Source organism: Lagenorhynchus albirostris, chromosome 11, assembly GCF_949774975.1.
Source record: "Lagenorhynchus albirostris chromosome 11, mLagAlb1.1, whole genome shotgun sequence".
NCBI classification, from domain to species: Eukaryota; Metazoa; Chordata; class Mammalia; order Artiodactyla; family Delphinidae; genus Lagenorhynchus; species Lagenorhynchus albirostris.
The window spans coordinates 51,969,568-51,993,874 of NC_083105.1; the positions used below are offsets into that span (position 1 = coordinate 51,969,568).

General features: G+C 45.0%; 1 protein-coding gene across 1 annotated transcript in view; it reads right to left on the minus strand.

Moving 5' to 3' along the window:
* Positions 1-4,363: 4,363 nt before the first annotated feature.
* The window catches only part of RASSF3 (Ras association domain family member 3), a 73,421-nt gene continuing 53,477 nt past the window's right edge, over positions 4,364-24,307 (minus strand). Inside the window, exons 2-5 of the mRNA XM_060165592.1 lie at positions 14,781-14,888; positions 12,325-12,553; positions 10,071-10,180; positions 4,364-7,029 (exon numbers count right to left, since the gene is read on the minus strand). Coding sequence (XP_060021575.1) covers positions 6,880-7,029; positions 10,071-10,180; positions 12,325-12,553; positions 14,781-14,888 — 597 coding nt within the window. The 3' untranslated portion in view covers positions 4,364-6,879. The remainder of the gene's footprint in view (positions 7,030-10,070; positions 10,181-12,324; positions 12,554-14,780; positions 14,889-24,307) is intronic.

A 24,307-nucleotide genomic window follows, 5' to 3' on the forward strand; every position in this document is an offset into this window, starting at 1 on the left:
CAACTGTGCACATGGATATATCCTTTCCGTCTCTGAAATACTCTGGAGAGCTCTAAGATTTACAGTTAGTATTTGAAAAAACATGGGGTGCTTATTAGAGTAGCAGATTCTCAGGGCCTGCTATTAGCTTTGGCGTGGGGGAAGATTTTTAAATCCTCCTTTTAAAACTCAGCACCTCCAGCAGTTCTGGAGGTGGTCCATAAAGAGACAGAGTAATAACTTCAATTTTGTCTTGAAATCTCTTCCAACAGATCTTAAAACACTGCCCTTTCCCAACTATTAGCTTCATAACAACTTTTCCCCCAAGACCTACTGCGCCTCTGCTTGGATCGCCTTACTTGCAAAAAACAAAAATTTAAAAATCAAGCTGGGGGTGGAAGGTGACACAGGGACAGGAACGTTGGTGCAGCCTCACCCACACCCTACACACTAGCTTGTTGCCTTCCTTGAAGCACACGCCCTTCCCCAGCACACACAACTCCTGCGGCAAGTTTATCTGGAAGAAAGGCAATGAGGCTTGGGCTCTTCTGAAGGCTGATAGCCAGGTTCCTCGATTTCTAAGGCTGCGGTATAGTCTCAGATAAGGCATTCGGTGACATGCTTGATGTTACCTAAGTCATTGACTTGGAACATCTTCCTTGAGAGATCACACATGCAAGAAAAAACATTTGAAATGTTTGCCATTCTAAAAAGAATCTGAAGACACCATTTGTAGTTTTGAATAAAAGATTTGAATTTAAGCTATCGCCTCCCGCCCACAGAGTAATAATTCAAGGATTCTAACTTTTGGCAAGACACCTCAGTGTGCTGCTCCAGAATTACTAGAGCTTTAGCAAATTTTATCACACTTGAAAATCAGAAAGCCCTCTCGAGCAGAGCCCCCTAGAATCCCACTTCAGAGAAAAGGAACTGCACAGGGTTTAATTAATCTCCTGTGTCCACACAGGGTGGCTAATTTGAGGGGAGGGTGCACACACCAGGCAAACAACCAGATCTGTGCCGCTAAAGACAGAGGCGCGTTCAAGGTAAGCCTCTTTGTTTAGAAAAATCAATACCGACTCTCCTGGTTAAAGGAACTCCCTCCCTGGGAATTCCCTGGTGGTCCAGTGGTTAGGACTCTGCACTTTCACCACTGAGGACAAGCCAGGCGGCACAGCCAAAAAAAAAGGAACTCTCTCCCAGACACAAAGCCAAAACCCAACTTCTCTTGAAACTTACAAAGAGTCCTGATGTTTTGTTTGTGTGCAAACATTTTCAAGTGCCAATACTCACCTTTCTCAGAAAGGAGAAAAGACGAGCTTTTGGAGTTCAGCTGCCACCAGGTGAGTCACAAGTGACTTTGGAAACTAAGATGAAAAGGTCTGTCCTCTACCTGGTCATTCTCACCTTACAGAATTAAAGGGAAAGATCTGTCAAAAAACCAAAATGAAACCAAAATCACCAACCCCCCAAAAACAAAAACCAACAAAACTTAAAAAACCCAGGGGTGGGATGGACTGGGAGATTGAGATTGACATATATACACTACTGTGTATAAAACAGATTAACTAATGAGAACAGACTGTTAGCACGGGGAACTCTCCTCAATACTCTGTTGTGACCTAAATGGGAAGGACATCCAAGGAAGAGGTGATCTATGTATACATGTGGCTGATTCACTTTGCTGTACAGCAGAAACTAACACAACATTGTAAAGCAACTGTACTCCAATTAAAAAACAAACTAACCCTGCAGATGGAGTTGATACATCTTACCTCACAGTTATTGAACCTGCCCACTCCTTTCCACCACCAACCCCCCCCCGCCCCACTTCTCCCCCCATCCTTATACAAAGCTGCTTACTTAATTTAGCACTTAATTAAGCAAGTAGTGATTCACACCAGACAGGTGTGTACTTTCAAGGCTTTGAATAGTTTCCCATGTTTCTTTGGAGAGAACCATCCTTGATGAGGGAATAAAACTCCAGCGTTTGTAAGTATCTGGTGGCTCCTGGGAACTGTGACTTCTCCCTGAAGCTATTATTCTGGTGGTTCCAGGGAATTATTTTACTAATTACAGTGAGAACACGGGGTTTGGTTACCTGCTCTCTGTCGGTTTCTTGCACGCAACAGACCTGTAAACAAAAACACAGGTAGGCGTCTCCTTCTACCTAACTTAGTATAATCACTTAAATGGAATCCTAAATGAACAGCAACAACAAAAGGATAGAGCACTCTGACATCAAGCCACAAACCCCAACGGTGCCTAAAGAGGCCTGCTTTCAGATGAACTGCCCATTCGAGGCATCCTAATGGGCCCTTCACAGGTAGTTTTACTGAAAAACTCGGTAGAGCTTATAGGAAAAGCCGGTGGACAGGCAGGGCAGCTCTGCCACTCACTCCCAGAGGGGCCGCGGGCAAGTTGCTGGACCTCAATGCGTTTGTTTCCTCATCTGTAAAATGGGGATGTTGACAATACCTATCTCATGGGAGAGAAAATGAGTTAATACATATTAAAGCTTTTCAGAATAATGCCTGGCACATGGCAAACACTGTGTTTGAACTTGCCATTATAGTACAGAAGGTCCCAACTTAATGATGGTTTGACTTACAGTTTTTCGACTTTACGATGATGTGAAAGTGATACGCATTCAATAGAAAATGTACTTGGATCTTTTTTTTAAATTTATTTATTTTTACTTTTGGCTGCGTTAGGTATTTGTTGCTGCGCGCAGGCTTTTCTCTAGTTGCGGCGAGCGGGGGCTACTCTTCATTACAGTGCGTGGGATTCTCATTGGGTGGCTTCTCTTGTTGTAGAGCACGGGCTCTAGGCGCGCAGGCTTCAGTAGTTGTGGCACTCGGGCTCAGCAGTTGTGGCTCACGGGCTCTAGAGCGCAGGCTCAGTAGTTGTGGTGCACAGGCTTAGTTGCTCCGTGGCATGTGGGATCTTCCCAGACCAGGGCTTGAACCTGTGTCCCCTACATTGGCAGGCGGATTCTTAACCACTGCGCCACCAGAGAAGCACCTGTACTTGGATTCTGAATTGTGATCTTTTCCCGGGCTAGTGACATTTTTTGTTTACGAGGGTAAACAACCAGTATACTTAGAACCATTCTGTACCCAGACAACCGTCCTGTTTTTCACTTTCAGGACAGTATTCAGCACATTACATGAGATATTCAACACTTTATTCTAATAAAATAGGCTTTGTGTCAGATGATTTTGCCCGACTGTAGGCTAATGTATGTGTTCTGGGCAGGTTTAAGGTAAGCTAGGCAGAACGATGACGTTCGGTAGGTCAGGTGGATGGAATGCACTTTTGACTTACGATATTTCCAACTTACAATGGGTTTATTAGAACATAACCCCACTGTAGATTAATGAAGATCTGTATAGAGACTCTCCCCCTTCTTTCAAAAACACAAAACTCGTGATCAGGATCACCTGACAGAGTCCCAAAACAGTGTACAACTCTTGAGAACTAATTTTGCAACGTAAGAATATTCATTTAAACTATTATCAACAGGTAACAAGTTCCTAGGGCAGGAAGCTAACTCCCTTTAAGGGATAAAAATTCCAAGACACTCCCACTGCACCTTGGGTAGTAACCCAGGCCAAACTTCCAAACTAGATTCTTCTGGCTATTTTGGTGAAAAAGATCTATACTGAGCCATCATTTCTATCATAATATTTTCACTTACCAAGCAGCTATGGTACTTGAAATGTTTTCCTCCTTACTGATTCACCAGTGCCTCTAGGGGGCAGTGCAGTAATAAGAACACTTGCACCTTCTGGGCGCAGTGCAGTAGTAAAAACAAACACTTGCACCTGCTTCGCCAGTGCCTCTAGAGAGCAGTGCAGTAGTAAGAACACTTGCCTCCAGCAGGCTTGGAAGCCTAAGAGGAGAAGCAGCTGTGCACCCATCCCATGTGAGACAGTCACACTGACCCCAAAAAAGATACTTTAATGTTGAAAGTGGTCTATTTTAAGGGTAGGAGGCCTCTGGGCAGGAATGGGTGGTGAAGGAAGAGGCTAAGAAAGAGACAATGTTCTATTTTGGTAGTGGTCACAGGGCAGCCACTTTATAACAATTTCTAACCTATTCACATGCTTTATAAACTTGTAAATATATGTATATTTCACAAAACAATTGTTTTAGGAATGTGTTGTATGGGCAGACACTCACCTCTGGTTATTCTCCCCAGAGGATAAAGGCAAAGGAAAAAATGACATTTGGGAGAACAAATGTGCCCCATTCAAACCTAGTGAAAGTTGGCATATTCCAGCCCGTGTCCCCAAGTATCTACAAAAGCAGCTCTTCCCCACTCCTGTGAGCTTCCTTTTACCTGGCGTATAACCATAAATAAAAACACACGAACATCAACTAACAACTTCAACTTTTAATAATGGAAACGATTTGCCATACCAGAAACAATTTTAGGGAAGAAAACTCTTCCCCATAAAAATAAGCTCATCAAAATTATAAATATTATAATTTTTTTACTTCTGCGATTTAAAATGCTCCCCTGCAACACTACCGCTTCATTTAACCTCGTTCCTGTACCATCACATATTGAAGAGAAAACAGTATTACAGCAAAGCTTAGATAGTTTAATTTAACATAAGAGTTTGTACAATGATTTTTAAAAATCTTTGGCCTCAGTGGCCTCTTACACATTAAAAATGCTGCCGCAGTCACCAGTGTTTGGGAGAGACCGTCGGTCTTCAAGAACCATGAACCGACAGAATTTCAACAGTCTAAGTTTTCCAAATTGCAACTTGTAGTGCACATGACAGTGAGCAAGGTCCTGGATAATACAGACGAGGATGCCTAATTTAGACAATCTACTTCAAGTAAAAAAAAAAAAAATTTCACAGATACCCATCAGCTACTACTTTAAGGTTCTAACAGTGTCTTCATCTGAGAAACAAAGGCTTCACAAAATATGAACTTACTGGGATGGGTAATTAAAAGACCAGGTGGTCGATAACAGTATACTCACACCCAAGCCATCATCTGAATAGTAAAACCAGTATGAAAATCATGAAGGCGTTCCCTGAACAATGAAGGTAGAAGCGTTGGATGACAATGTCACTAAAACCTCACTGATGCGCTGAAAAGAACTTACATGCAAAATTAAACAAGATGTGCTATACATATTTTACAGCTATTTCTACTTTTTTTTGCTTTCCAACTTTCCTTAAAAAGCTTAGGAAGACATGATTGTCTCAGTACGTGTGTGGCACAGCAGAAGCGACACTTAGATCTGCCTCCAGCAAGACGGGTGTTCTCTGCAGAGTCAGAAGAGCCACCAGGAAGAGAACAGAAGTGCAATAAAAAAGGCACAGTTCACTTAAGAGGCAAAGAACTGAAGCACCTTGGAATTTCAAAAAGAATCCATTAGGTGTCACCGAAGTGTCAACAATTCCTTGGGAATTTATAAACAAACAATATCTAGACTAAAAATAGAATGGCACAGTACACCTTTCCTGTTGTTTTCAGATTAACTGCTGCGTGAAATGAGGTTATTAACCTGCTTTAAGGAAGGCTCTTATTGCACATGCATTTCTTTGGTTTGCAGGAACATGCACTTCTGTTAAAATGTTTCCATAAAGAACCCCCCCTCCTGTGTGGTCCGCCGCCTTACAGCCAGGTCACCCTTTGGAGCTGAGGGTCTGACTGTCCTGGGTCTTTAATCCATACCCCTGTTCTACATTATGTAAGATCGCACTTCTATTGATAGGACAAAGGGAGAAGGGAAGGCAGGGAGGAGAGGGTAGGAGGAAGAAGGGAGGGAAAGACAAAAGGGAAACCGAGGGAGCGGAGGGAGTGACGACTGTCACAAGTATACTGGGAGCGCCTCACCTGACAAATGCCCCGCATGCTAACAATCTGGGCGAGTGCCTCCTCCCCAAACTCCTTTTCCACTTTGAAAAGGACCTCGGGGGGAAAACTGTCACTTCACAGGAGTCATAGCAGATGCTCACTGCCCCATCGGCCCAGAGAAGCTGCACCAGTCAGACCTTCCACTCCAGGAAGGAAGGCAGAATGGGCGCTGGTCCACCGAGAGGGCGGCTCTGTCCCTGTTTGAAAGGTTCACCTGCCTTCTCGGTCAGCTGCACTTAGTCCCTCCTTCTGGTCCAGCTCCTACTTTCTTTGGTTCTGCTCCCACGTTTACCCACTCATACTGTCAAGCAACATGACAAGGGATTTCACGTCTCTAAACTGAAAGCTTTTAACTCGTCTACAAGCAAATTCACCTTCTCCTCTACCATCCACTTGCCCCAAACACCTCCCATCAGGGCTCCCCACTTCCACCCCACCTTCTTCCAAACTTGCTCTTTACTTTCTTTGTCAGACTCCTCCAAAATCCTTCACCAATTCCTCAGAGTTCCTAGCTTCCTGTGCCCTTCAATTCATGTGGACCGTTGCCTGTGACATTTGAAAGAAAAAACAAACCGTAACAGGTAGTTTCAACATGACCAGTATTCAGATAGATTCCTCGTTAAGCTTTTAAAAAATCATTTGCACAACCTTAAGCTTAACATCATCATCACATAATTAAAATAACTAAAACAAAATAAGAGAAAAGGGGAAAAAAACCCCAGAGTCCATGCTTCAAAACACTCTAGAATGCTCCAGATGAGACTACAGGTTCACAGCTTGCCAAGAGGTAACACCGCAGTGCCTTAACAGAACAAGCTTGCAGAATCCCTTACAGAGGATGCCCAAGGTGCAGGATGCTGCGTGACCGGTTTGGGGAACTAGATCTAGAGATTTTTAAAGGGGAGAGGCCCTAGCATCATGGGGCAAGAAAACCGCCCTCCGACAAGAGACACACTGGCTGCTGGTTTGCACGCAGGTCCCGCACTGTCCCCAAGGGGCAGGGAGCCCCACGCTTTACCCGGGTTTCCAGGCCTCGCTGAGGGCTTCTTCCAGCTTGTGTCTGTAGGCCGCGTAGCGCTCCTTCAGGTTCTGTAGCTGCTCATCTTCTTCCTTATCCAAGATCCGCAAGAAATTCTGTAGCTCTGGCAGGCTGAAGGCTTCCCACTGTGAGAGAACACAAATATGAAAAAATGCCAGGTGTTTAATTCAGCATCAAGACTTAGGAATGCGGACGCCAGCGCAGGGAGGCGTGGCTGCCCTCCCCTCCCAACGCACACTGCCCAGCACTGCCCGGCCCTCTCGGGAGTCCTGGTGGACAAGAGCTGAGCCTCCCGACCAGATCTCCACGCCGTCCACTCCCTGCTTGGTTCACTCCCATCGCCCTCTGCTCCCCTCCTTCCAGCCTCCTCCAAAAGGGCTCTAAGACCAAAGTCCTCCTTTAGACACTCTGACACCCAGAGGCATGAGAGATAACTCCACACTCCCTCTACCTTCCCTCTACGGGGAGCCCTCATTGTCACTGCCTTCCTTCCCAGCTCCCACGATCAATCTCACCACCTCCTAGGCAGCTCTCCCTAGTGCTGTCCACCGCCATCTTCTCCTCCATCCCTGGGACAGCCTCCCAGCTCCACCAAACAGCCAGCCTGAATATGAATACTCTCTGTAAAATGCCAATCTAAGCATCACCCTCCCCTGCTTGGAATCATTCAATGGCTTCCCTTGGTTGTTTCTGCTGAGTCTGAAAGACCCTCCCCTCTCCAGCCACATCTCTCTCACTGTGCCCCTCACTCATTACCTGACATGGCTTTGCACATGCTCTCCCTTCCTCCACTTCGCCTGGCGAACTCCTTCTCAACCTTCAAGTCCCAGCTTAAATGCCACTTTCTCTAGGAAGCCTGCCATGATTTCCTCCCCTTCCCTCCCAGCCAGGATTAAGTCTATTAGAGGCTCTCGCTGATTTCTGGTAGCCTTGAACACAACCTGATCACAAAAGATCTAAAAATTATTATAATTATTTGCTTAGTATCTCTCTCGCCTACACTGCAGCTATTGTACTTCTCACTATTTGGGCTTTGTCTTTGGCCCTTGAGTTTCTGAGTTCTCTTTCTCTACTAGCAGCTGGTACTTAGCAGGCACAAAATAAATGTTTGTCGGGTTTTTCTTTAAAATTTTTTTAAATTTAAGCAGTGAGTATCAAGAAGGGTATATGGCTTCACCTGGGAGGGTTTTTTTTATTTTTCAACCTACACGTCCTCCCCACCCAAAAGGAGGCCCTGGGTCCTGGGCTGAGAATCACTGTCTGGGCCAGGAGCAATTTCTGATGGGGGATTCCCAGGGTTATGGGGTAGGGAAAAGACGAGATAACCAAATACAGGTGCAGAGAGAGGAGACAGAATAAAACCACCAAGTGGGCCAATGACAGAAGGCTCTCAGAGACTGCGTGTGAGCTAGTTATTAAAGAAAATGAGAAGTGAAGCAGGAGAGCAAAACTTTCTACATTAGAATATTCTGTTAATTTAAAAATTAACATCTTACTTTTCACATAAATTCTTCAAAGTAAAGACATTATAAAATATCATCTCCCTCCCACTCCCTGACAGCTATGGGAAGTTTCTTCCCTCAAGTCAGTTAACCTTGAAAACCTGAGAATCAGAACACAATACAGAAGTCAGAACAGCAGTCCGGAGCATTAGAACACAATGTAAAGTGAATTTCAAAACTAAGCCAAGCGCCTCCCTGGTGGCGCAGTGGTTGAGAGTCCGCCTGCCGAATCAGGGGACGCGGGTTCGTGCCCCGGTCCGGGAGGATCCCACATGCCGCGGATCGGCTGGGCCCGTGAGCCATGGCCGCTGAGCCTGCACGTCCGGAGCCTGTGCTCCGCAATGGGACAGGCCACAACAGTGAGAGGCCCACGTACCGCAAAAAAAAAATAAAAAAACTAAGCCAACATAATTCCCTCCCAGACAATGTAGCTCCAACTGCACTAAACTATGTGCAACACTTAGAAACCAGCACCAAGAAAGATAAGACGCTGACAAGACTATGCTGATGCATCTGGCTTGGGCTTGCAGAGCGAAGGCTGCTATGTGCCAAACTCAGAAGCCAAATTTTAGACTTCTGCACCCAGCTCTCTCCCCAAAATGAGAGTGGATTTTTAAAATTTCAAAACATGAGAATCGAAAGAAGCTTCCAAAATGTCCAAAATCATTGTCTTCCTAAAACTTCCTAGTTAAGTTCCAATTTACACTGACATATAAACATACTCTTTACTAACCGTGTTTACATACATTCCTAATTTGCGACTCAAAACCAACTTTTCAAGTCTTTAGTCCCACTTTACAGATTTTAAAACTGAGGACTGAAAAGATTAGAACATTTACCCAAGGTCGTGCTCCTAATCTAACAAGAGGAACGGTAGGAAGCAGAGTCTTGGTTTCCTAACTTTTAACCTAGAAACTCTATTCTCGCTGCATTACAAAATGTTCTACACGGACAATTCATGCCATTCAATTCATGCCATTTCCGAGTCCAGACAAAAGGCTGAGACCCAGAGCTTGAGAGATCTCAAGTGACACCTGATCTAGAAGGACAGTCTGAAGTGCTCTTTCCTTCAACTGAGTTGACCTAAATACAATCCTCCCTGAAGAGAAAATGGCAAATGATGCATGTAGAAACATAATTTCTTAATCATCTGGGCAAAGAGGAAAGAAAGATTCTAGAAAGTTAAATGTCTTTTGTAGTAAAGAGATGGCGGTTCCTTTTACTTCCCTTTAGAGCGAAGGAGCCTGGGGGCTTTGGTTAGCAGCAAACATATGGAGAGTGTCGACTTTCAAAGCTCAGCTGGATTAGAGTAATTTGGAGGTAGAGGGGTGAAAATGACTCTCTGGGTGGAGATCAAGTTAAATTTATTTCCTCCCACCTCTGAAAATCACAGACCAACATAATGAGTGTTATAAAAGAATTATCTTGTAGGCTAACTTTGGGTTCATTTCTGACAACTCAAAAACACACAGGAAGGCACCCTCCCTCCACAGGACAACCTCTCCTCCCGTGACAGGCAGACAGACACACAGGCACACATGTTCCCTCTCCCCTCCGCCACCCCCATCCCGTCCTCCTCTGCAATGGCAAAGTCACTAGAGCTGAGCAATAAGACAGGGCCAGTTGGTCTGCAGAGTCCAAAGCAAGAAGGAACAATCACTTACCTCTCCAAATTCATGTTCACGGAGAACAAAACTGAGTGTGTCTGTCCTGGGCCCTGCTACCAAACGCAGAAAGAGTGGATGTTCCCGGTCTGAGAGCTTGCAGGCGTAGACTGGTGAGGAACAAGCGCCATGTCACAGACAGAGCACAACATCATTCCCCAGACCAGCACCCCTCACCACCCTGTGCCCAGACCAAGGCAACAGTGTTATTACCCTGGCTACCGAGGCACCATCCTCCTCATCTTGTTACCAATAAATAGCCCACAGTGGAATGAATTCTATACTATTTCCATTCTATCTGCATAATAGAAACTGTGCCTTGATTAAAAAGGAAACCATTCTCAAGAATGAATTTAAATGAGTATCGCTCCTCAAATGGGCTTATGATTAATTCTGCTCCTCCTTTTAGAAAGCAAAATAGGGCTTCCCTGGTGGCGCAGTGGTTGGGGGTCTGCCTGCCGATGCAGGGGACACGGGTTCGTGCCCCGGTCCGGGAAGATCCCACATGCCGCGGAGCGGCTGGGCCCGTGAGCCATGGCCGCTGAGCCTGCGCTCCGCAACGGGAGAGGCCACAACAGTGAGAGGCCCGCGTACCACAAAAAAAAAAGCAAAATAAACTTAAAAAAAGGATCTGCACACCCCTTTAAAAACAATAAAAAAAAAATACCATCCCAAGAACATGAAATCAGAACTCTAGAAGCAAATCTCTCTACAGATTAATTTAGAATTAGCAGCCGCAAACAAACGAAGCAGTCCATCCAAACACAAGCTCTGGTGGCTTTAAGCCCAGCTACATGTATCTTGTGCTACACACACACACACACACAGTACTGGCATTGCCTTGTAGGGTTGAAAGATTTGCCATGTGGGTAATATATCAGCAAGATGTTATCACTGTCAGATTATGCAGCTAAAGTCCAGGTGGGCAGGCAAAGAAGCTGGCAGGACAAAATACCATCAATTGACCTGTATTATTTCAGTACTTCCGGATACAACTGCATTGTAGGTGCTGATTTCCCTGTAGATGTAAACTTCCCCCCACTGCTGAGCCTGTGTCCTCTGGAGGACAGGAACCTTACCCTGTTCATCTCTGTATTCTGCAGGCCCAGCCCATAATACGGTTTGAAGAAACATGAGCATACTCAGCATCTAGCTGGGTTTCATCCCCAGGCAACCAAAGGATTTTCCCATCATGCCAAGGTGAGTTTATTTTCTGCTCCAGCTGCTATAGGCTCAACCCAGAAAAATTAGGGAAAGCTTAAATGTTCACATATACACACCATTTTCAAATTAGCACTTAGTGACTCACTGAATCACTTGTTGTCCACCATTGGTATCAATTTCTGTTCAATGATGACCTGACCTGGAATATCTTATTCAGTTTCATGCAGTAATTTAAGATTCTCTTTTTGGCGGCTTCCCTGGTGGCGCGGTGGTTGAGAGTACGCCTGCCGATGCAGGGGACGCGGGTTCATGCCCCGGTCCGGGAGGATCCCACGTGCCGCAGAGCGGCTGGGCCCGTGAGCCATGGCCGCTGAGCCTGCGCGTCCAGAGCCTGTGCTCCGCAGCGGGAGAGGCCCGCGTACCGCAAAAAAAAAAAAAAAAAAAAAAAAAAAGATTCTCTTTTTAATCCACTGATTGTGGGTATTAAGTTCAGACAGGCGGACCTCAGATCAAAATGTTATTTGCGCATTGCATGAGCCCCTGGGGGGCCAGGGGGCCAACATGCCCCCGGGTAACACCTAGTGCAAGGCAGGCTAAGGGAAAAGGAGAGCCCAAGGCTGTGCCATTTACATAAGTCTGCAACGTGCACTAATACACATGTGCCTCCGATCCTCGGGTCTCGGGAATGCAAGGCCACCAATGACTCCATGTTCGGATGCACATCCGATGTCGCTGTGCTACTGAAAACTTCAAGCTCAGATGCATTCTTTTCTGTCCGAAAGAGAATTAAAATCAAAGTGATGGAAAAAAGAAAAGAAAAAAGGCTATCCTCCTGTGCACATCACAAATCCTCCATAAATACCCATCACATATGGGTATCTGGTATCTGGGCTCCTAAGACCCACAACTGTCCAACTGAAAGACACAGACAGCCAAGAAGCATTAAGCACACACCGTGATCACCATTTATTCCAGAATCTGGCCCTGGGCCCTGACATAACTGACACACCTATCACTTCCCTTCCACTAACGAGGCCAAAAGACAGAAACAAAAGCGGGGACCGTTTTCATTTTAAGTGTGGCAGGGTACCTTGATCTTCCCTGTGACAACGCTTATAAAGTGCAAACTTGGTAGGGCTCTCGGTCACAAGAAACTTCTTGAGCAGGGCCTCGATCACTTCCCCGACAGTGTTTGTGCTGCTGATGTGGAGTGTATTCATACAGCCATTGCTACTGGGAGCAAGTTTTCCAGAAGTCTGTGAAGGTTTGCAGAGTTCCATCTGTACTTTAATGAAGCCAGTGTAAATCCCATTTGAATTCTGAAGCAGGAATAAAAACACACACATTAGCTGGGCATTTTAGGGAAGGAGCATATCAAAACAACAACAAAAAAGGAAGGTGAAACACTCCTTCTCTTGTTCTTTTCTTTTTCAGCTCCGTGACAGAACCTCACTCAAGACTGCCCCTCAGGGAATGACCTCGGGGGAGGTTAACACACTCCAGGAAAGTGCTTCCAGAGGCGAGGTCTGCAGGGCAGATGTGGGGACCAAAGTCCAGGACTCATGGCACTGAAGCTACATGTGAAAGGTCAGGGTCCACGGGTGAGGTTACAATCCCCTGGCCCAGATGCTGGCCAAACCACAGGGCTTATTAAAGCTTGGGGATATGTCCAGGCTAACTGCACAAAGGAAACAACATCAACTGATGACCAGCTATTACACAGAAAAGGAAAGTCACAATTAGGACTTTGAAATACTCAAGTAACAAGGAGCAGACGGGAAGAAAACAAGCTATTTTCATTCCTAGTGGTACCAGAGATTACCAATTTTGCTTAACCTATTTTATATAGCATGGGATCTGCCACAGCATGGGATACAGGACGAGGCATTTCAGACACCTCAAGCAGCAACATTTTTAAAACAAATTCAAGCTATGATGTGAACCATAGACATTATAATACAAGCACTTGTCCCTTTTTTTTTTTTTTTTGCCGGGGGGGAGGCCAGGCCACACAGCATGCAGAATCCTAGTTCCCCAACCAGGGATAGAACCCGTGCCCCCTGCAGTGGAAGCATGGAGTCCTAACCACTGGACGGGCAGGGAATTCCCAAGCACTTGTCTTTTTTGATTTAACATGGTATTGATGTCTCCTTCTATATATAAGTATGTTTTGAACAGCTTTATTGAGGTACAATTTTTCCATACAAAAAGCTGCACATATTTAATATACAATTTGATGAGTTTAGCACTTATCTTAACTGATGTAGAATTATTATTTCTTAGTTGCTAAAAATAGTTATAATAGTCTGGTCTTCACTTTCAACTTTTAGTATGTTTAGGTAAAAAACACTGTAATGTTTTATTTAAACAAATCTTCAGGTGTTATAAATAAATGACACAGTTAACACAGAACATGAAAAATCTCCTGTATAGGCCATTATTCTTCTTCCTTTCCACAAGGTCAATTTATAATACTAATTCACTCATTCATTCTTGTGGAAAGTATTATACAACACTTCACATTTTTTTTTATCTTTGAAACGACATGGAAACTTGCATCTGTTTTCATCTCCAAGGGGAAGAGGAGGGATGTGGAATTTTTCTGCTTTGATAAAAACCGTGTTTGAAGAAGGAGAAGTACGACTGCTGGAATAATGAGGAATAATCTTGAGATCATCCACTGTCTCCCCTTTTTGGTGGAGTCCCCCTAGGGAGGGATCCTGTATCACAAGGGTTTATATTTAAAAGCTCCTCCCCAAGGGTCACAGAATTCAGTAGGGCCTGTTCTAACCGGTCGCCCTGTCCTTTGCTGAACTCTGTCAGGTCACAGTCAATAGAGTGCCAGGCAGGGGTCCAAGGGCCCTGGACACTGACACCGAGGGATGGCAGGTGCCTCGAGGAAAGTCATCAAGTGGATGGGCGAGGCCAGACCAGTTAGAGGAACGTACATCTGGCTCTGCCTTGGGTCCCCCCTTTCTTTGTCACTAAGCCTGTGCTTCTCCCTCCTACCCCCTTGCTCCCCACCGAGCTTCTAACAGCATCGGCACGCAGCTGCAGGAGCCTGAAACAACAATGTAGAAAGCCGAGCATTACATACTCCATAATACACATTTTTCTCCAGCTGAGAAAAATCCGAGCTCAATTAGATCCCAATCCAGGGGCACAAGATCCTTTTCCTGACACTTCCAAATTTATTTACACAAGATAAAACTTATCTAAGGCCTTATTAGAATCTGAGTTACTGCCCATGTGTTAAAAACAGGCAAGGGATCACACTCAGTGTTAAAAATCCTTTGGGGATCATAACATGTTTTAATATAAAATTTTAGGAAGTGCTGATTGATTTTGAGATAAAGCTACTTCAAAATACAGCTTTCATTTGAAAGATGCAGAAATATCCCATTCTCCGGTCCTGTATACCTTGACCATTAAGGTTCTGCAAGTATGATTCAGAGATTTTAAAACATACAGACTGTAGTACCAACAACTTATAGTTGTCTTTCAACACGTGTCAACCTAAACAGTATTATTAGTATGGGTACTCACCAAGGTCATCTTCAACTTGTCTGTGACTGCTAAGTTGTATTTATGAACTTTCTCTTTGATTTCCTCTTTGCTGAGGTAATTATGGGTTTCCTTATCTTTCTCCACATCCTAGAAGAAAAATAAGCCAAGTCACACATGAGCAATCACAGAAAAAAATGCAGATAAGCCAGGATTCTTTTCACATTCCATATAACAACAACTATGGAGCACTTTACCTTGACACACACACACACACACACACACACAAATCCTAGGAACTTTATGATCTTTATAGCTTTACAATCTTTACCAGCAAAAAGTATGGTAGTTAATAAGTGTTAAACTGGCACTAATCACTGACCTGTCAAATTCTATACAACTACCAAGAAGGTCATTTAATCTTCCAAACAAATCCTCATGCCAAGATAGAAGTAACCAGACTTCCTGGACCCACCCACTCTCAACCCCTGCCCCTCCCAGTCTCACCCCACCCTTGCCTCCCCCCACACTCTGGAGGGGAAGATTTTAGTTAAATCCTTTCATCACTGTGAAACATTCACTAACTGTTTTTGTCTAAAGAGCTCAAACAACGCATGACCTCATGCGATGGCTAATATGCAATCACTGATGGCCACACTCCAGAATCTGTTGGCCCCATGAAGCCCAGTATACCAGGCACCTGACTTATATTGCATTTATTTCTCCCAACAACTTAACCAAGTCGGCATTTTTACTAGATGAGATCAAGTTCTAAGAAGTAAATCAACCTACTAACAAAAACTTAACTGCTCTGCAGAAGGGCTGGAGCTTACCTGAAAAACCTGATTCCAAAGCCCACCAACCCTCAGTAACTCCAAGTACTTCCATATGGGATCCCCATTTAATCCTCACTAATTAGCATCTCCTTGTTACAGACAGGGACACTGAGACTCACAGAGGTCAAGTGGCTTGCCGGGGACAACCCAACTGGTTAAGAGACCAAGCTCAATTTTAATCTAGGTCCTCTATGTTATTTCCACTAAATCGAACAGATCCCCACCATTCCCGTGTGGGTGTTTGAAAACGTCAACGAAAGCCTGCATAATCAGATTCAAACCTGGAAGCAACTCAAAAAAGATGAAGGGTCCTAACCATCTTCAGGACAGAGAGGAAGAACAATAAGATCGGATGATTTCTCCCCCAAAATAAAACCTTTAAAAAGGTACCTCTCTTCCAGCCAGATAATCACCCCAACCTCACAGCTGGAGGTTATCCAAGCAGGTGTTTGCTCCCACCTACGCCCTGTGAGCTACCGTGATAGATACACAGGGAACGGCCACGACAGAAACTGCAGGAGAGCTTTAAAGGGTATAAAATCCATTCAGGTCTCAAGTTCCTGGATTGGAGACCCCGAGAAGGGTGTGCTGACTACAAGTCATCTCAGTAACTTCGATTCCAGACCTGTCCTAGTGTGGACCGAGGGGTCAGTGTTTGGGGGACGGCATGGTCACGGCCCAGCTTCAGGAGCAAGCCTCGAAGTCCCTTGGGAGCACCCTATCTACCAATGTAAAACCCCAATGCAGTCTTATTTTTGGTGTCAGTGGTTAGGGGGAGAAAAAGCCGTAGATTAAAATAACTTTTCAGAAGCTTCAATGACTATCTCCAACGTGTCTCTCACATTTCTCTGCTGGCCCTGCCCCTTCCAATCCACAATTAGGCAGCTACAGGCCATAGCTAAAGTAGAAAACGAGACAGTCTCTGTTTCAACATTCATTTTTCACTATGAACTGTCCAAAGACTCTTCAAAGCATATCCTAAAAAGTATACTGTAACGGGGGGAGGGATATTAGGAATTTGGGATTAAGAGATACACACTACTATATATAAAATAGATAAACAACAAGGACCTACTGTATAGCACAGGGAACTATATTCAATATCTTCTAACAATTTATAATGGAAAAGAACCTGAAAAAGAATATATGTATCTGGGGACTTCCCTGGTGGTCCAGTGGTAAAGAATCCGCCTTCCAAAGCAGGGGACGCGGGTTCGATCCCGGGTCGCGGAACTAAGATCCCACATGCCGTGGGGTAACTAAACCCACGCGCCTCAATGAGAGAGCCCGCGTGCTGCAACCCACAGAGCCCACGCATGCTGGAGCCTGTGCACCACAACCAGAGAAAACCCGCACACCACAACTAGAGAGAAGCCCACCCGCATGCCACAACTAGAGAGAAGCCCAAGCAGATCGCGCGCCGTAACGAAAAGATCCCACAAGCCTCAACAAAGATCCCGTGTCCCGCAACTAAGACCCGATGCAGCCAAAAAAAAAAAAGGAAAATAAATTAAAATATATAGATAGATAGATGTATCTATAGATATATAAAACTGAATCACTTTGCTGTACACCTGAAACACAGTAAGTCAACTACATTTCAATAAAAAAAGAAAAGAATTATAAAACAAAAAACTTTTTAAAGACCAAAAAAAAGTATACAGTAAGAGATTTTCCATTTCATGGGGGTGGGATGTGATGATGGCAGGGCAAAGGGTGCTGGGAAAGTGCTGCATTCCAGCCAGACCTGGGCCTAGTCCAGGTCTGTCACTGACTAATCCTGTGCCCTGGGCTACTAACCTGTCTGCATCTGCTTCCTTGTTTCCTATCAAATAAAGGGACTGGAGTAGACACCTCCAAGGTGCTTCCTACTTGCAGAGATCTGCTTCCCCAGTGTGACCAATGGGACAAGATGGTTCCACTCAAGGAATTGAGGAAACCAAAGGCTCACCATTAAAAATATATAAAACAGCAAATTACATGAATATTATAGCACAGATACCCTAGGGGCTTACTACTTAAAGAAGAAGGAAGAAGTCTAAGAATGAAGAGATGGAGAAGGGGTGATGGGAGTGATTAAGAGCAAAGGGCAGGGTGGTCAAGTTATCTTGGTCAGTTTTTTGTTTTTAAATGTCTGTTCAATTTACTTGCCTCTTTTTTTTTTCTTTTGGCCATGCCACGAGGCTTTCAGGATCTCAGTTCCCCAACCAGGGACTGAACCCAGGCCACAGCGGTGAAAGCGCCAAATCCTAAGCATGAGACCACCAGGGAACTGCCCCATTTTGGTGAGTTCTTCTTCTTCTTTTTTTTTTTTTTTTTTTGTGGTACGCAGGCCTCTCACTGCTGTGGCCTCTCCCGTTGCGGAGCACAGGCTCCGGACGCGCAGGCTCAGCGGCCATGGCTCACGGGCCCAGCCGCTCCGCGGCATGTGGGATCTTCCCGGACCGGGACACGAACCCGCGTCCCCTAGCATCGGCAGGCGGACTCTCAACCACTGCGCCACCAGGGAAGCCCTGGTGAGTTCTTAATCACAGGTTTTGCTGATGCTACTGGACTTAGCATCCACCCTGAGGCCTCCTCAAGTCAGCCTTCCCAGAAGCTTGAGCAAAGTCAAAGGAGCAAGCCAGTCTGGGAAGAGAAACTTGCTCTGGGTCATCCAAGTACAGATAACTGAGACATGCTTGTATAACCACTCTGCTACCTTCATCAGAGATTAAAAACCCAGGAAACTGTAGGAAGCAATGACAGAAAACCGGTGGACCCAAAGGTCCCTTCCAAAGCTAAAATCTCACTATTAAAAGTGAGATCAACTGGAAAGCAAATCCCAGAGAAGCAGCTAAAACCTAAAAGGCTATGATCCTGTATTTTTTTCATCGAAGTATAATTGACTTACAATATTATATTAGTTTCAGGTATACAACATAATGATTCAATATTCTTACGCATTAGAAAACAATCACCACTGTATTTTTTTGGCCTTGAGTCATAACAGGAAAAGAGTTGCTTGCATTATTTCTGATGAGAGATTAGTTGTCTTCTTTTTTCAGTTGAGATATAATTGACATATAACATTGTATTTGTTTCAGGTGTACAGTGTAATTTTATACGTATATAAAAACGATCACCACAGTAAGTTAACACTCATCGCCATATGTAATTTTTTTTTTCTTGTGATGAGAACTTCTAAGATCTACACTCTCTTCTGTGATCTTGTTTGTTTTTACCACACCCCGCAACTTGTGGGATTTTAGTTCCCCGACCAGGGATCGAACCCGTGTCCCCTACAGTGGGAGGGCAGACTCCTAACCACTGGACCGCCAAGGAAGTCACTGTGATCTTGTATATTTAAGTCAACTGAGGGAGCAACTGTACACCAAGGCCACAGATCAAGGCCTATTCATTCAGCAAATATTTGCTGAGCAGAAGCTGTGTGCCAGGCCTTGCTCTGCGTGGGGATGTCAGACACCACCTCTGCCCTCATGGCACTTCCGGTCCAGCACAGGTGGAGTATGAGTGAGGAATGTCAAAGGAAAAAGGTTTCCAAGATAACTGAGTGAAGGAGTCTGGCAGCAGAGGGAAAGGCACAGGAGTCGCAAGCTCAGGCCCTGGAGCGGAGGACACTGGTTTCTTTTAGTGTCAGAACTGGAGAAAGTCTCCTGATCTGGAAAACGTCCGGATAGTTTGCCCCTTTAAAAGAGACCCGCCACCTCTTCCTCTCACACAGGGAAGAATCCTGCCTGTCCTCCAAACACAGTGCCTTTGGGAATACGGCTATCTTCGCAGGGCAGGACGGAACCCAGAAGGGAGGAAGTAGGTACAATGCGTACAGAAGTGAAATCAAGAAGCAGAGGGTTAAAAAAAAAACCCGTGTGGTGGGCATGGAACAGAGATGGCGGAACACAGACGTTCATCTTTAATTGTATGGCGAGGAGAGGAAATGGCATGGGCGCATGCGTCTGTGAATGCATCCATTATTGTTCTTGGCAGCCGAGGAGGGTATGATGCCACGCCTGAGAGTGTTTGGGAAGTTACAAGTCATCTTTTTCATAAGCCACTTTTCTTTTACATTCCCCAAACCCTCCGGTTTCTCAGAGGGAGAGTTCTTCCATGCAAAATTATAAACCCTAGACTCTTCTCTCATGTTTACATCTAGCAAGCAAGCCCTGTATGGCTGCTCTAGGGTTTGCCTCAGTTCCTGGGTGGGGTCACATCACTGTTTTTACACCGGTGACCTTTCATAAAGGACACGCCCTACCTCGCAGACACACAGGAATCCCAGGCAGTGTGGCCCCGCCCTAGGCTACAGCAGATCGTGAATCAAGATTGTCCAAGAATATACAGACCCCTACAAACTTGGACAAAGGGTCTGGACACTGTGTATACCCTTCTTGCTAACTTTTCTGTAATTCTGAAATAAGATCAAAATTAAAGCTTTTTCCTTCCAGTTTTACTGAGATATAATTGACAGACAGGACTATATAAAATGCAGCATAAAATAATTTAAGTTAAAAATGCAACAATAAAAATAAACCTAACAAATATAAAGCATCTGAGAGTAACTGTGCGAGAGAAAGAGGGAGAGCGAGAAGGTGAATATGGCCCTACCTCTCCCTCTGTTCGAGCCTGGTGAAGGTATGTGGTCTACGGCTTAGGCATACTTAGGTCTGAATCACAGCTCTGCCACGTTCTGGCTGTGTGACCATAGGCAAGTTATTTAACCTCTCTGAGTCTCAGTTTTCTTATCTCTTTAGAATGTGAAAAGCAATATGGACTTTATAGAACTGTTATGAAAATAGAACTCATTTATTATCAACAACTATTTATTGCCTGCCTACTGGTGCCCATCTCTGTACCAAGCACATAAAGCCAGGAGAGACCACTGTGGTCCCTGCCTTTCTGCCTTTTCTTGGTTCACAGTCTAGTCAAGTTTGTCTTACTCTCTGCCCCCCGCCCCGGCATGTGTGGGGTTGTTTTGTTTGCATCATAGACCTCTTTAAAAAATAAAACTACTGACCCTTTTTTAAAAATGCAAATAGCACAGATTCCCTGACTGAGTGGAGGACAATATATGCACTGTGCCCGTGACAGGAGCATGACAGACAATACGAGTGTCATCACCTCCCCACTGGTGGGTCCTGCCGCTCTCATGGGGAGCAGTTCTGACTCCTGGCCAGGTTTGGGGTCCAGCCTGTGTCAGTGGAGAAGGGTAAACTTACCAAGTCAACAGGTGCCTTCTCTAAGTGAGGCTCCATTCCAAACTCATGAATTCCTACTTTTCATCTTCTCTCCAGTTGTAGAAACAGGCAGTCACCTACTAATGTCCCAAACAGACTGGGGTACCCGGTGCAATTACAGATAGAACAAATGCCAGCCTTTTATTGTGTACGGAATAAAACACCAAGCACCTTTCATCCTTAAGACCACACTTCCCTGGACCAGTCAGCCCTGCTGCAAATGGAATTCAGGGATAGCTCAAATGGAATGGAGTCTAGGTAATGACTCCTTCACATGTCTTTCTTCCAGGCTCTGTTCCAACAAAGACATCAAACCAAGTATCATGTACCTGAACAAAACAGAAAAATCTCCTCTGGGAGAGATCCTTCTACTGCAATCAGGGAGGGACCTACAAGCAAATCAAAGCAGGTTTGCACATAAGCACAGTATGCAGCAGTGATTTTCAGGAACTAGTGAGCAAGCCGTTTGGGGGGCTCAAAAGAAAATTTCAACAAGTCAGGTTAGATGCTCCTGAACTAGATTTTAAAGTGTGATTAGCAGGAAAACACTGTCCTGAGATGTCCTTTAGGTGAGCAAAGTGGAAAAACCCTGTGATGAATACAGGAAGGGCTGTCACACAGAGCTAAGCTTGCAAAGCCCCAAGAGGGTTTTTTAAGCTGGGAGCATGTCTTGCTCAACCCTGATGAATATGCCAAGAAAGGCCACGGGGGACAGCTTCGCATTTACAGTTGATGTCTGTCAGACACTCCTCACTTGTGGTACCACAAGCTCTAAGATGTTAAAGTAGGCAGAGGTGGACTTCCTTGGTGGTCCAGTGGTTAAGACTCCATGCTTCCGCTACAGGGGGCGTAGGGTCGATCCCTGGTCCAGGAAGTTCCACATGCCACAAGATGCAGCCAAAATAAAAATCAGAAGCACATTAAAATGCGAAAACAGAACAAAACAACCAAAAACAACTTTAAAAAAAGTAGCCAGAGGTGATGAGGGGACGCAGAAAAGTTTTCCCACACGAGGGTCAGTATGGCTGATACACATCAGTGCCATCCACCAGCATTATCTGCTATGATGGAAACATTCTATATCTACCTTGTCCAAAAAGGAACAGTTACCAGCCACACATGGTATCTGAACATTTGAGATGAGGAACTGAGTTTTAAATTTTATTTCATTTTAAATAATTGAAGTGTACATAGCCCCACGCAGCTTGTGGGACTCCAGTGGACAGTGTGAAGCTGTACTGTAAGGTGCACAGGTGTAAATGAACGACTAGGGAGGAAAAGCCATAAGAAAGCAAAGTAAAAATAACATGTTACAGGAAAAAGACAACTGTTCTAAGAGCAAGGAAGAGTCTATTCCTGAAGGAAGGAACCAGAACACTTGTTGCTGTTCTTGACCTTAAAAGAACAGCTTGCTGCTGCGTTCTCACCACACCAGGGTTGATCGCAGGACGAGTGCCACGTCTAGAGTCACGCTTATCTTGGTGTCTGGCCACGGCATGCTGATTCATCCTGGCCACTCTCAGGTTGTTCCCCCTGCCACACGGGAAGATTTTTTCTTTCTTTCTTTCTTTTTTTTTTTTAATGGCAGGATATAGAGCTAGGACTCTATTTCCATTTATATGAGGATTCGGGGACTCATCTTGCCCAAATTTAGCTTGTAGGCAACTCTTCTATGCAGCCATCTAAGATGTTCGCTGCTCCAATAGCAAAGAAAAAGGAAGGGAGGGACGATGTAACAGCCCCCTCACCCTCCCTGGCTCAAGATATGCATCACTGTTACCTTGGGGTAGGAAAAGTAAACGGACAAATGGAGGGCAGCTAAAAGGGCAAGGGCAACGCACACAGCACTGTCAAACAGCAGGGTGCCCCATGGACCGCTAATCCTCCAAGATGTCCTGTGGACAGAAAGGGCTGCCCCCCTTCTCCTCCACTACCTCCCACTGCACTGATTCCCAATGCACTTTAGAATGCTAAAGGCTCTGAGAAGTCCTGCAGGTGAGAAACCCGCATAGGGTGCACACAGCAAGGAAACCTGAAGAGAACAGACCTTTAATAATGTTTTAAGTGTGACATGAATTAATTATGAGCAAACGGGTACATTATACAGGTACAGATATTTCTTTTCTCATCAATTATTCACTTAGTGAGTAGATTCTGTATTCATTAGAATATATTAGCATACCCAAACCACATCTGTTGAACCCAACAATTTTAAACAACCTCTTTGTCCGCAAGGCTACTTGTTAAACAATAACAAAGAAAATGTCAGAAGGGAGTCTAGATGGGTATTTTAGAGGACTTCTAAAAAAAAAAAAATGGGCCGCAAAAACAACTGGGCAGCAGCCTTATAAGGACGCAATACTGTACTAGCCTTCTCTTACATGCACTTGTGAAAGAGAGAGATGGAAAGATCAAGGTCTGCCATCTTTGCCTTTAAATCCTCCCAGCCTTAGCCCTACCACTGCACTGCCCTACCACTCAGCCCACTTATCTCTCCTCCAAGAGTACCATGTGCTGCCCCCCCACTGGCCCCCCTCACCTTGTGACCCTCCCAAGGGTCACAAGGCCACCCCACCCAGGAAGCCATCCTAACCACAGCAGCCTCAGGAACCCCTGCGCTACCCCATCAATTCAGACTTAGCATCACAGCACCTTTTACGGTTTGCTGTTTCCTGTGTTTACTCTTGCCTCCCAACAAGTCATGTTTTTAAACCTTTCACTCCCAGAACTGGAACGAGCTGGATGCTGGGAACCTAAGAGGGAGCTCTATCCCTTTTCACCTGATTCTGTCTGGTCCCAGAGCCCACAGCTACAAGACTGCATTTAAAACCCGTCCTCTTTTGTATATCTTATCGATCTGCATCGTTTTGTTTGCTTCTCAAAACTGAATGCGTCTGCACGGGCACACAAAAGGCCTTTATGGTACCAGATACAAAGTCTGATACGCTTCTGCTATCCATCTGCACCATCAAAGAAGAGAGTCCTTCAAAGCATGCCCCTCGAATACCCCTGCACACCCAGGGCAGGAGAGCAGGCCGAGGCCCAGCATGTTAATAAGATTAATTGCAGTTGTGATACACATTAAAAGCGTTTCATCTGGGCCTTCCATGACCTCACTTTCTAAACCCCCCAGTTACCAAGTCTGCCATACCCTATATGGTTGTACTTTTAAAACCGGGTCGCGTGCCAATCGTCAAACAGCCACTCATTTGTTTGGAGCCAGAAAACAAACTTGGAGGTGGACCAGTCTCCCCAGCGTGCCCCAGCTGGAGGTCCCAACCCCAAGGCATACCAGATTACACTCAGACTTAAAAATCCCAGTTTGACATGTTTTCAAAGGGAGTCAATTAAGATGCTATTCATTTCTGAAAGGTGATACATTTCACAACTGGCTTAAGTTTCTTTAAATTCTAGGCAACAAAGAAAGGAAAGATTATGAAAGGCCTCAGAGCCAAGCACATCCAAATCCTGCTCGATAATTAGAAAAAGAATGTGGCCT